At 41.7% G+C, this 12,372-nt stretch overlaps 1 protein-coding gene across 1 annotated transcript; it reads right to left on the bottom strand.

Moving 5' to 3' along the window:
* Positions 1-4,459: 4,459 nt before the first annotated feature.
* On the bottom strand, positions 4,460-10,837 carry DEFB123 (defensin beta 123). Its single transcript, XM_023549919.2, has 2 exons — positions 10,500-10,837; positions 4,460-4,605 (listed from the first exon to the last, which is right to left on the bottom strand). Exons 1-2 carry the CDS (start codon positions 10,555-10,557, stop codon positions 4,460-4,462), a joined length of 204 nt encoding a protein of 67 aa, XP_023405687.1. The 5' UTR covers positions 10,558-10,837.
* Between the last annotated feature and the right edge of the window lie 1,535 nt (positions 10,838-12,372).

Raw genomic sequence — 12,372 nt, 5'->3', positions numbered from 1 at the left:
TTGAGTCTTCTAATTAATTAATCTTCCTATTAATTGAGGGTTTCTATATTGTCTTTCAAAGAAATTTTCTAATTTTTTCCATAAAATTTTTGTTTGAAATATTTACAGGTAGGCTACTAGAAGTTTGACTGTAACATGTTTAGGTTTGATTTTCTTTGTGCCTATCCTATCTGGAGTTCACTAACCTTGAATCTGTGGGTTGATGTCTTTCAAGAATTTTGTAAAAATCCCAGCCATTATCTTTTAAAAATATGTTTTTCTTTCTCATTCCCTCTTTTTTCTCCTTTTGGGACTCTAATTACACAAATGTTGGGCCTTTTGATATTGTTCCATAAGTCTCTCATGCTCTCTTCTCTTTGAATTTCATTCTTTTTTGTCTCTGTGCTCCAATTTGTGTAATTCCTATTGATATGTATTCAAGTTCACAGACTCTTTCTTCTACTATGCTCAGTCTGCTATTAAACTCATCCAATAAATTATTAGCTTCAGATTTTTTATTTTTCAGTTTAGAATGCCGAATTTATTCTTTCTTAAAGATTCCATTTGTGATAGACTGATACATTGACTATCGCCAGTGAATCATGTCTCCTAGTATCCATGCCCTTGTGTAGTTTTTTCTGCACTGACCCTGGGCCATGTGGCTTGCTTTGGCCAATGGGCTTCAGGAAGCATACATAATACAAACAAAAGGTTGATAAATGCTTGCATACTGAGGCTTGCCCTCTTGGACCAGCTGTCATGGAAGAAGCCAAGGTTAACTTCCTTGAGATGGAGAAACCATGTGGAGAGAGATGAAGTCACATGAGCAACCCTAGGTGAGACTATCAGAAGAAACACTCAATAAACTAACAGAATGGTGAGAAACAATAGTTATTTTAATCCACCAAGCTTTGAGGGTGGTTTTATAATGCAGCAATGGAAACTATTTCTCTGGGTGTGAATTTAGATTCTCCAACCTTTTGTCCATTTTAGCAATTTTTTCATCTAATTTCTTTGATATAATTATAACAGTAATTTAAATATTGTCTATTAATTCCAATAACTGGGTCATCTCATTTGACTGTTTTTAGTATTGATTATTGGTTATATTTTCCTTCTTCTGTGCATGTCCTGTAAAATTTTTTTCTATACCAGCAATTGTATTTAAAAGAACTGTATAAATATTATTTTACCTCAGAGAAAGGTTGTTAATTTTATTGTACCTCTGACTTCAAATGTTTTGAGAGTGAGATCAGTCTTATGTGTATTACAGGCCCTTCCTTCTAGCCAGGTGTTTGGGATCTGAGTACTGTGAGGCTATGAAGGATTTTTCTCTGCTTTGCAGCCCAGGCTTCTGCCTTCCATGTGTTCAGCAAACAGGTCATGTGGGAGAATTGGCACATGGGGGGAAAACTAGCTCTGCACTTGAAACTCCTAAGAGTTTCGATTTATCACGCCAGCTTATGAGATCATTAAAAGTTGCCCTGGTTTCTCTTCATCCCAGCAAAGCCCCTCTGCCTGTAGCCACCCCAATCCTCCATTCTCCTTTGCCCAGACTTGGTAAATGCTTCTCTGGGAAATAAGGGATGGGACAATTGATCTCTGCTCTCTTAGAAAGGGCTTATCCTTTCTAAAAATTAGTTCTTACAGATATTTTTGCACTTAGAGATCTTTGATGTCTTGAAAGAGATATGATTTTTAGTTCTTTTTCTTTGTCTTTCCTGGTTTTACAGTGGGAGCAAAGGGTGTGTGACCTTCTGGATCCAAAGTGGAGACAGACCTCCTTTATACAATCCACACATGAATTTTTACCTTGAGTTGTATGATTATTTGATTGATGGTTATCTCCACCATAAGACTAAGCCACATAAGGACAGGAACCTATCTATTTTTGCTTACCATGGTATCTTCAGTTCCAGGCAGGTGAGGCATTCCATTATATTTTTTGATTGAATAATGAATCTTCCTCGCTGGATAGCAAGAAACAATTACTCTATATTTTTGATGTTATTTTAACTGGTATTTAAACATTATTTTCTAGCTAAAGTTAAAAGAGCCATTAAGTCTCTAAGACCTGTTATGAAAAATAGTGTTCCCCCTTCCAGGCTTGCTTCTCACCAAAAGCACTACTTCTGTTTCTTTTAGCTGCTTGTTTTGGTATTTCCTCCACGTCTTTAAATAACATGCTTGTATTTCTTCTCCCTGAATTTTCATTTTTGGGCATTATCAATCAACTTCCTTCTGGGGAAGATGAGGATTGAATGCTCTTTCCTCACTACACCTGTATACCCTTCCCATCAATGCATCCTGGTATAGACATTCTTACACTCACAGATTTTCAACATCTTTAAAAGATATATAGCCCTTTAGATTCTTTGAAGAAGATCCTGCTGGATATATTACCCTGGCAAGGACACAGCATTGCTTATGTAGTATCCCAGCCGAAGATGTACAACCTACTGAATTTAGTCATGAGGAAACATCTGACAAATCCATACTGAAGAACATGCCAAAAATAACTGACCTGTACTCTTAAAAAATATAAATGTCATGAAAGACAAACAAAGACTAAGGAACTGTTTTAGATTAAAGGAGACTAAAGAGGCATGACAACTAAACACAGTTTGTGATTCTGGACTAAATTCTGTAATGAAAGGGGAAATGCTGTAAGGGTCTTTAATGGGACAAGTGACAAAAGTGGATTATATATTGTAGATTAGATAAAAATATTATATCAATGTGATATATTACATTATTATGTATATGGAGACATACACATATATAGGGAGAGAGAGGAAGAAAGAGAGAGAGAAAGAGAGATTGATTTAGAGAGAGATTCAATGGTGTAAGAATTAGGCCTAGAGATAAACATAGTTTCCTGCTTAACTCTTCAGCTCCTGTAATGATCCCAGAGGTGGGGACACCATTCTAACACTGTCTTCCCAGCTTTTCATTTGAGAGACTCAAATATAATAATCATTTCCTATTCATAGTTCTTATTCATATTGGCTATTTGCAAGTCCATATTCTCTATTCACTATGAGTCGGAATCGACTTGACGGCAGTGGGTTTGGTTTTTGGGTTTTTGGTATTCTCTACCCTCTCCTTGAGGTCATGTTGTCGCTGTTAGGTGCTTTCAAGTTGATTTTTGACTCATAGTGACCCAATATGACAGAGTAGAACTGCCTCATAGGGTTTTCTAGGCTGTAATTACGAGAGCAGATCACCAAGTCTTTTCTCCTGTAGGTTCAAACTGCCAACCCTTTGGTTAGCAGCCAAGCGCTTATCCATTGCACAACCAGGGCTCCTCGTTGATGTCATACAGACCAGTATTTGAATCCTAGGCACTGGGGAAATCACTTCACCTGCCTGAGCTTCATTTCTCCATCTATAAAGGAAAGGTGTTGGCCATGTCTTTCTCTCAGGTTGGTTGTGAGGAATAGATGAGATAAAGGATACAGAGCACCTGGCATAGAGAAAGTCCCGTTTCCTCCCTGGCAAAATTTCCCTAACCTAGCTTTCTTCTCCTCAAGCGTGATTGGGTAGACCACTGTTTCTCAAACATTTTGGCCTCTGGACATCTTTACACTCTTAAAAATTACCAGGGACCCCCAAAAGCTTTTGTTTATGTAGGTTAGGGGTTGATAAACTTTTTTGGGGGGCCAGATAGTAAATATTTTAGATTTTACAAGCCATACAGTCTCTGTCATTGTGGCATGAAAGCAATCATAGACAATACATAAAGGAATGGGCACAGCTGTGTTCTAATTAAACTATGTTTACAAAACTAGGTGGTGGGCCAGATTTGGTCCCTGGACTGTAGTTTGCTGATTCCTGATGTGAGTTGTGTCTATTTATATTCACCATAGTGAAAATTACAAAGATGAAATATTGTAATTAAAAATGAAATATTATAAATGTTACGATTAAAATATTACTGAAAAATAAGACAACAAAAAATGTTTTTAGTTCTTGTTGTGCTTCTACATAGGTGCAAGGAAAATTTTGGGATTTTAAAATAACATTTTATTAGATAATAATGAGGTTACAGGGGTTAATAACATAACCAAGAGAAGTAGTAAGAAGTTGGTAGAATTACTAAGAACAACTGAGTTAACCTCTCAAAATGAACATAGTTATATCTTAAATCTTCTAGATGCTAGACTCTAGAAGGACAAGAGTACATAAGAATCTTTCTTTAGCTGTCAGAGCAATGATGTCATCACACATGTAGTTTCTGGAAAACTCCATTGCACAATTGTGAGTGCACGAGATTGGAAAGCCAAATAACATCTTATTATAACTATGAAAATGGTTTTGACTTCACAGACCATGTGAAAGTGGACCTCCTGAGAACTGTTGGGGTCATTAGCAGGCAAACACAGGGATCATCCAGAGGTATTTTAATAGAGCTCAGAAGTCCACTGGTCAGACTCTGGGTAGCTTCATCCGCATTTTGTGGCTTTAGGCTTCAAAGCACTTAAGATAACCATGGCTTTCGTTTTGGCTGGTACTTGGGCTTCACGCAGCAGAATTTATTATTAGTGCAGTAAACATAGATCTTTTCCTTCTTGAAGCACTGATGGCGGCATTTACCATGAAGATTCCAACATTTTTGGGTGTGGCCTGACACAAAAGGGAAAGAAGAACAGAGCCAGTGTTAGCACTAAGAATTGGTAGGTCCTGGATTTGAAAGGTTTTGTAAAAGGATTGAAACAGACATGACAGAGGGTCCCCAGTTTTCCTTGCCTTTGACCCTGGCCTTACTCTCTTCATCCCTTTTTTTTTTAACTGTGGTAAAATACACAAAACATAAAATTTACCATTTTAACAGTTTCAAGTGTGTGACTGACTCAGTGGCATTAAGTACGTTCACAATGTACAATCATCATCGGGTTCCAGAACTTTCTTGTCACCCCAAACAGAAACCCCACACCCATTAAGTAGTCACTCAGTCACTTACACTTCCCCTGGGTGGTGCACATGGTTAAGTGCTTGGCTACTAGCTGAAAGGTTGGTGGTTCAAACCCACCCAGAGGCTGCTCAGAAGACAAGCCTGGCGATTTTCTTCTGAAAGATTACACATGGGGTCACAAGGAATCACCATGAGTTGGAATCAACTTAAGGGCAACTAGCAACAACAACCCACTCTCCCTTCCCTCAGGGAATGGCAACCACCATTCTGTCCTCTGGCCTTGTGGGTTTGCCCACTCTTGGTATTTCATACACATGGAAATGTATAACATATAGCCTTTTGAGTCTCTCCCCCCCACCCCCGGCCCTGCTTACCTTAGCGTAATGTTTTCATTGCTCATCCATGTTATTTTTGATGCCTCCCCTGCTCCTGAATCATGACTAACTGACAAACTACAAGCTTGCAACAACAGTTCTCAAAAGAACTGTTCTGTCAGTGTTTGGGATGAGATTGTATCAATGACACTGAGCAAGAGGCACAAAAAACTGCAACAGTTCCCAAGTGCTCCAAACCCAAGTTTTGTAGCGGTTAAAGACATATATATTAATGGAATGGAAGGAAGAGCCCATAAATTGATCCAGACCTATATTGTCAATTTATTTTTAACAAAGGTACCAAGGTGATCCAAAGGCGAAAGGAATGATGCCGGCATGTCCATGGGCCTTACCTCTCACTGTGCACAAAAATAAAACTTCTAGAAGAAAACATAGGAGAGAATCTTTCTGACCTTGGGCTAGGCAAAAAAATAAATTTTGTTTCATTTAACTTTTTTTCTTAATTGTGGTAAGTATATATATAACAAAACATGTGCTTTTTCAACAAAGGATTTTTTAGACTGGATATGAAAAGCATGGACCTCAAAAGAAAAAAATTCATACACTGAGCTTCTTCAAAACCAGAAGGTCTTGCCATGGAAAGGCGCAGTTAAGTAAATCAAAAGGCAATGTACAGACTGGAAGAAAATATTTGCAAAACATACGTATCATAAAGAACTTTTATCCAGAAGGTATAAAAAAGCTTACAACTCAACAAATCATCTGATTAAAAGTGGGCACTCCACCAAAGAAGATATATACCTGGCAAATAACCCAACGAAAAAACCCAGTGCCATTGTCATAGCTACCCCATAGGACAGAGTAGAACTGCCCATTAGAGTTTCCAAGGAGCGCCTGGCGGATTTGAACTGCAAATAAGCACCTGAAATTATGCTCTACATCATTAGTCATTAAGTAAAAGGTGAGCTCTCTGTGTTGGGCCCAGGTTGTTTACTTCTTTATACCAAGCTGAGGTCCCTTAGCCCAAAAAGCCTGAAGGTGTCAATCTCAAATTTTTACACAGCCAATTGTTCTAAAAATAGGCCAACGAAGTAGAGTTTTAGCCACTTAGAGCCTGCCTGCTTTACTTATCCCACGAAACTGCACCCCACTTCTGCTAGCCCCAGCCCTAGACAAGATAAAATCCTATCATTGTAAGGACTCTAGGATACTGCTGTCCTTCGGAGCTCTCTGACCCAGAGACTCTCCCGATCTAGCTGTAAAAGGACATCCTGTAGGCATGCATGAGCCCCACTTTTCTCTCCTCTCGCCTGAGTTCCCTTGCCCCCTTCCCCTTCTAATAGCCTAGAAACAATGACCAACTTAGTAGCATTGGCTTTCTAGCATCTAGATTGTAGTTTTGAAATACCATTTTCCCAATAAAAGAAATCAGAGCTTCAAAAAGAAACGGCTAATTCAAGGTCTATAATATCTTGTCACACCAGATAGCAAGTGTGAAGAGTGCAACTGCTTTTGTTAATTAACACAAGGACAAAGTGCTGAGAAACCCTGTTTTCTCAAATCCTGACTGCAGAAACTTTGTTTCTGAAGTCATATCAGCATGAGTGGAACAACACATTCTTCCCTAGAAAAACTGAGCCTTTAACACAGAAAAGTGGCCTTGATTTCAGAGCCAGTTCAAGGCTGCAGATAAGGAGTTTTTGGATACAAAATCCAACATTTATCTTAATTTTTTTTTGGTGTGTGTGCTTTAGGTGAAAGTTTATAGCTCAAGTTAATTTCTCATACAAAAATTTATACACTCTGTTATGTGACATTAGTTGCAATCCCCATAATGTGACAGCACACTCCCCCTTTCCATCCTGGGTTCCTTGTGTCCATCCATCCAGTTCCTGTCCCTTCCTGGTTTCTCATCCTGCCTCCGGACAGGAGCCGCCCATTCGGTCTAGTGTATCTGACTGAACCAAGATGCACACCCTTCACGAGTATTATTTTATGTCTTATAGTCCAGTCTAATGTTTGTCTAAACAGTGGGTTTCAGGAATGGTTTTAGTTCTGGGTTAACAGAGCATTTGGGGTGTCTTAATTTTGTAGTTGCTGAGGAAAAGGGAACCTGAATCTGCTTGTTAGCCCAGGCCTGACGTCAATCCCTTGAACATGGGCTTGCTTTGCCTTGAAGTCTATCAAATACGGCTTCATTTACATTTTATGAAACCCCATTCTTTCCCATAATCCTGTAGTTGTCCTTAGTTGCCTTCCAGTAGATTCCTACTCGAGATGACTCCATGTTTTACGGAGTAGAACTCCCCATGGAATTTTCTTGGCTGTAACCTTCAGGGAAGCAGATCACCAAGCCTGTCTTCCATGGTACCTCTGGGTGGGTTCGACCCACCAGCCTTTTTAGCAGTCGAGTGCAAACTGTTTCCCCAACCCGTTGTTGTTGTTGTGTGCCATGGAGTTGACTCTGACTTGGTGGCACATAGAGTAGAACTGCCCCATAGGGTTTTCTAGGCTGCAGTCTTTACAAGAGCAGATCTCCAGGTCTTTTCTCCCTTAGAGCCACTGGGGGGTTCAAACCTCCAACTTTTGGTTAGCAGCTGAGTGCTTAACCAGTGCTCCCAATCCTGTAGTAACCCTTTGTTTTTTTCTTCATTTGGTGTGATGTCCCACGGTTCCTTCCCTGTGCATTGCCTTTGCTCCCGGAAGTTGATACATCTAACTTTGTCAGGCTGTAGGTGTGTTCCCTGTGGTCTTTATAAGACGGCTTTATCACTAGGAAGCTATCGAAGACTACCAAAAAAAAAACTCCAAATGAAACCTGTTGCTGTAGAGTGGATTCCAACTCACGGAGACCCCATGCGCTACAGAGTAGATCTGCTCCACAGGGTTTTCCCGTCTGTAATCTTTATGGAAGAAGTTCACCAGGGTTTTCTTCTGTGGCACTGCGGGTGGATTTGAACTGCCAACCTTTAGGTTAGTAGTCCAGCGAAAACCGTTTCACCACCCAGGGACCTTTCAAAGACTACCAGGATTATGTAAAATAAGGCTTAGGAGCCATATTAAAGGGGCTCCCACTTGTCAACAATGGGGCAATTTGAGTTTCAATAAGAATAAATAATTGTAATGAATGAAAACGCATCAAATATATTTAAACTCATGAATTTATAATGATATGGAAAACTAGTTTGTTACTTTTGGAGAGTAATGGGAAGTAAATTATTATCTTGCAAATTTGTAAATAAAAATAGCCAAGCATTTATTTTGTCTTTCCCATATGAACTGTGGAGCCCTGGTGACACAGTGGTTAAAAGCTTGGCTGCTAACCAAAATGATGGCAGTTTGAATCACCAGGGGCTCTTTGGAAACCCTATGGGGCAGTTCTATTTTGTCCTGTAGGGCTGCTACGAGTTGGAACTGACCTGAAGCCAATGGTTTTTTTTAATATGAACTGTACTGCTGAATAACCAAATAATAGACGACAAAGAGTGTCTTTTTTATGTAAGTGTTCCAGCTAGCCACGGGGAAAAACACACACACACACATACAAACAAACAGACTATCAGCATTTTATAATCCCCAAAGAATTAATTTGTTTGAGGAAATTCACTCACATCCTGACCCTGTGGAAGGGTAACACAAAAGACAATTCCACTCCTCGGCATATACCCCAAAGAATTAAAAGCAGAAACGCAGATATTTGTACACCAGTGTGCAAGGCAGCACTATTTGCAATAGCCCAAAGGCGGAAATAACCTAAATGTTCATCAGCAGATGAAGAGATAAACAAAAAGTGGTATATACATGCAACGGAATATTACTCCTCCATAAAGAGAAATGAAGTCCTGATGCATGCTACAACACGGATGAACCTTTAAACATCATGCTGAGTGAAATAAGTCAGTCGCAAAAGGAAAAATATTGTATGGTATCACTTATATGAAATATCTACACTAGGCAAGTATACAGAGATTACTAGGCAAGTTTATAGTGGTTACTAGGAGAGACGTAGAAAGGAAGACCCAATGCTTATGGGACACAGAGCTTCTGTTAAAGGTGATGGAATGATTCGGGAATGGCTAAGGGTGATGGTTGAACAATGTGATGAACATAATTAATGTCACTGAACATGTGAAATTGTTGAAATGGCAAATGCTTTGTTACCTATATATTGACTTCCAGAACCATAAAGCCAAACCTGATGCTGTCGAGTGAATTCCAACTCATGTGTTACACAGTGGAACTGCTCCGTAGGGTTTTCTTGGCTGTAATTTTATGGAAGCAGTTCTCCAGGCCTTTCTTCTGTGAAGCTGCTGGGTGGGTTTGAACCACCAACCTTTAGGTTAGCAGCTGACTGCCACCCAGGAAACTGTATATTTATCACACACACATACAAATTCATGGGGTGGGCAGAAGCTTCTGTCAGATGGGGGGAAAGGGCAGGTAGTTAGTGCTGAGTTAGTGGAATGGGCAAGTCTGACCAGGGCCCTTCCCTGCTTAGACCTTTCCTTGGCATTCAAGGCCCATCAAAACCTTGGACTAGAATGCTTTGCCCCTAACCCACTCCTCCATTTTGTGCCAGGTCTCTGCAGGTGCCATGCTCTTTCCCATATCTGGGCCTTTGCATAAGCTCATCTCTCTGCCTGGGACACCCTTCCTAGTTCCACCTCTTTTTCCCCTTCTCATTTCCACTCATTTCTCAGGACTCAAGTGCCCCTCCAGGAGGATTCTCTGGACTCTCAGGCTGAGTTGGTCCCTCCTGGGTGCACCCCAGGCCCCTGGCTTCCCTTTATCACAGCTCAGGTCACCCTGTTTAACTGTTTCCCCGAGTAAACTCCCCCAGGGCCATGTCATTTATCTCTGTGGTCCCAGCTCCCAGCATGGGGCCTGACACAGAGCCAACAAAAGTAAATACGAGATATTTTGTAAAAGGGCCATTATTGACCTCCCCTCTTTCCTAATTCTCCTGTCCCTCCCACCCCCCCGCCACTCTTCCTTAAACACTGGGCCACCTTTGCATGGTCCCTGGAACTCAGCAGGGAGAAGAGGGGGAGGGGATGGGCTGAGTGGGTAGCTCTGGACACTGCAGTTGGTATTTAAGATCTGGCACCTGCTGTTGGCAAAGGTGACTTCCGGGTGCCAGGTAGGTTCTCCTCTACATGACTCTGAATGGTGACCTCCCATTGCCTGGCAGCCCAACCCCCGCGCTTGGGATTCCCTGGCCAGACCATGGTCTCTACACCCTGCTCGTCCCTTGAAGACACCCAAGTTACCTGGAGTGAACTGGGACAAGAGCAGCAGCACAGCCAAAGTCAGCAGAAGAAGCCTCATGGCTGGAGGTGGCCCAAGGTGAAGCCGCGAGTCGGATGTGATGACAAAGCTAATGCGGTGAGCTCTGACCTCCGTGGCTCCTGCTCCCTCTGAGCAACCGAACACTCACCACCCGCACGTGCCTTCAGCTGCCCGCGAGTACAGCCCCCACCCCCTCAAGCCCACAGCATGCAGTCACACACCCCTGAGCTGACACGCCTCCCTTCAACCATTTAGGTCAGCCGGGAGAGGTCCTGCAAAGCCAGAAGAGTCTATTTAAAAACCCAAATCAGACTATACCATGACCCAGCTTAAAAGTTCTTCCACCCAGTTCTAAACTGCCTGGACCCAAGGGACCACAAGGTGTCTTCTCTGCTCCCTCACCAGGACCCCATGGACCCTATTCCAGAAACATCTTGGTGTGGTGAGATTCATTCAAGGGTCCGGGGGAGAATATTAAGTGTTTATAATAACCAGGGAACCCTGGTGGTACAGTGGTTAAGAGCTCGTCTGCTAACCAAAAGGTTGGCAGTTCAAATCCACCAGGCGCTCCTTGGAAACCCTATAGGGCAGTTCTGCTCAGTTCTATAAGGTTGCTTTGAGCCGGAAGTGACTCGATGGTGACGGGTTTTTGTTTTTTTTTTTTTTGGTCATAATAACGAGAGCAAATATTTGTGCTTTGCGTATACAAACAGCAGCCTAAAGAGGGACTGTGGTCTGCAAGGGCCATATAGCGCATTGGGTGTTGGTATCAAGGGAAGAGGCCTCTGACCCAAGCGTGAATTAAATAATTCACTCATTCAATAAATACTGTTGAGTGGATTCCTCATGCCAGGCACTGTGATATGTGCTGGAGGTAGAGCAGTGAACAAAACAAACAGACCGACCAACCAACCGACCGACCCACCGATCCACCAACTGACCAAACAAACAGAGCTGGGGCTCAATGAGTGCAGCCCTGAGAACCCTCAGGTGTAAACTCAACTGGCTTGCCCTGTGTTGGTGGTGAAAACCTAGAGTTTGGCAGCTTTCCATTTTCTGTGCCCTTTCAGCATCCAGGGAACCATAGCATACAAGGATTTGGTTGATCTCTACAGCTTATCAGCTCCAACCCCTTTTACTGGTGAGACTGAGGCCCAGAGGGGGAGGTGACTGTCCCAAGGTCACACAGCAAGTGAGTGGGCACGAGTAAGCGCAAGTGAGGACAGCTAAGACAAAGAGATGAATATTTTAAGCTCTGTTCTCTCTCACTCTCAATGCTAGAAGCCTGTGAAACTGAGTCTTTTAGGCAGTAGGACTTCTCTTAGAGAGAAAAATCATCTGATAGATGCATTCTCCCTAACATCTGAATGGCCATCCTCTCTGCTCTACTCCTCAGGCCCCAAACAGGAAAACTGCACATGAAAACCAAACTAAACCAAACCTGTTGCCGTTGGGTCGAGTAGAACTGCCTCATAGGGTTTCCGAGGAGCTCCTGGTGGATTCGAACTGCTGACCTTTTGGTTGGCAGCTGTTGCTCTTAACCACTATACCAGCAGAGTTTCTGCACATGAAAAAAGGAGCTTAAATTTAAATTAGAACCATGATAATGGTGTATCTCTAGACCAGATAATGTAGGGCTTTGCAGGGTATAGTAAAGATTTTGGGTTTTTTTTTTTCTAGGTGTGGTGTGGAGTCTTGGAGTCTTTTAAGTTGGTCTATAACAAGGACTGACATATAGTTTAAAAAATATCCCTCTACTTAGGGGGCACTGAGCTTCTGTTAAAAAAAAAAAAAAGGGATAGAAAATCTGGAAATGGATAGTGGTGATGGTGGCACTACATGATAAATGTCATT

Source organism: Loxodonta africana, chromosome 24 (assembly GCF_030014295.1).
Source record: "Loxodonta africana isolate mLoxAfr1 chromosome 24, mLoxAfr1.hap2, whole genome shotgun sequence".
NCBI classification, from domain to species: domain Eukaryota; kingdom Metazoa; phylum Chordata; class Mammalia; order Proboscidea; family Elephantidae; genus Loxodonta; species Loxodonta africana.
Note: the sequence above shows the minus strand (reverse complement) of the source record. Positions and strands in the feature narration are given on the sequence as shown.

Excerpts from the sequence above, each read along its gene's own strand:
- DEFB123 (XM_023549919.2), bottom strand. The coding sequence starts at position 10,557 with ATGAGGCTTCTTCTGCTGACTTTGGCTGTGCTGCTGCTCTTGTCCCAG. Across the intron at positions 4,606-10,499 it reads CTTGTCCCAGTTCACTCCAG|GCCACACCCAAAAATGTTGG; the intron begins GTAACTTGGGTG and ends CTTTTGTGTCAG.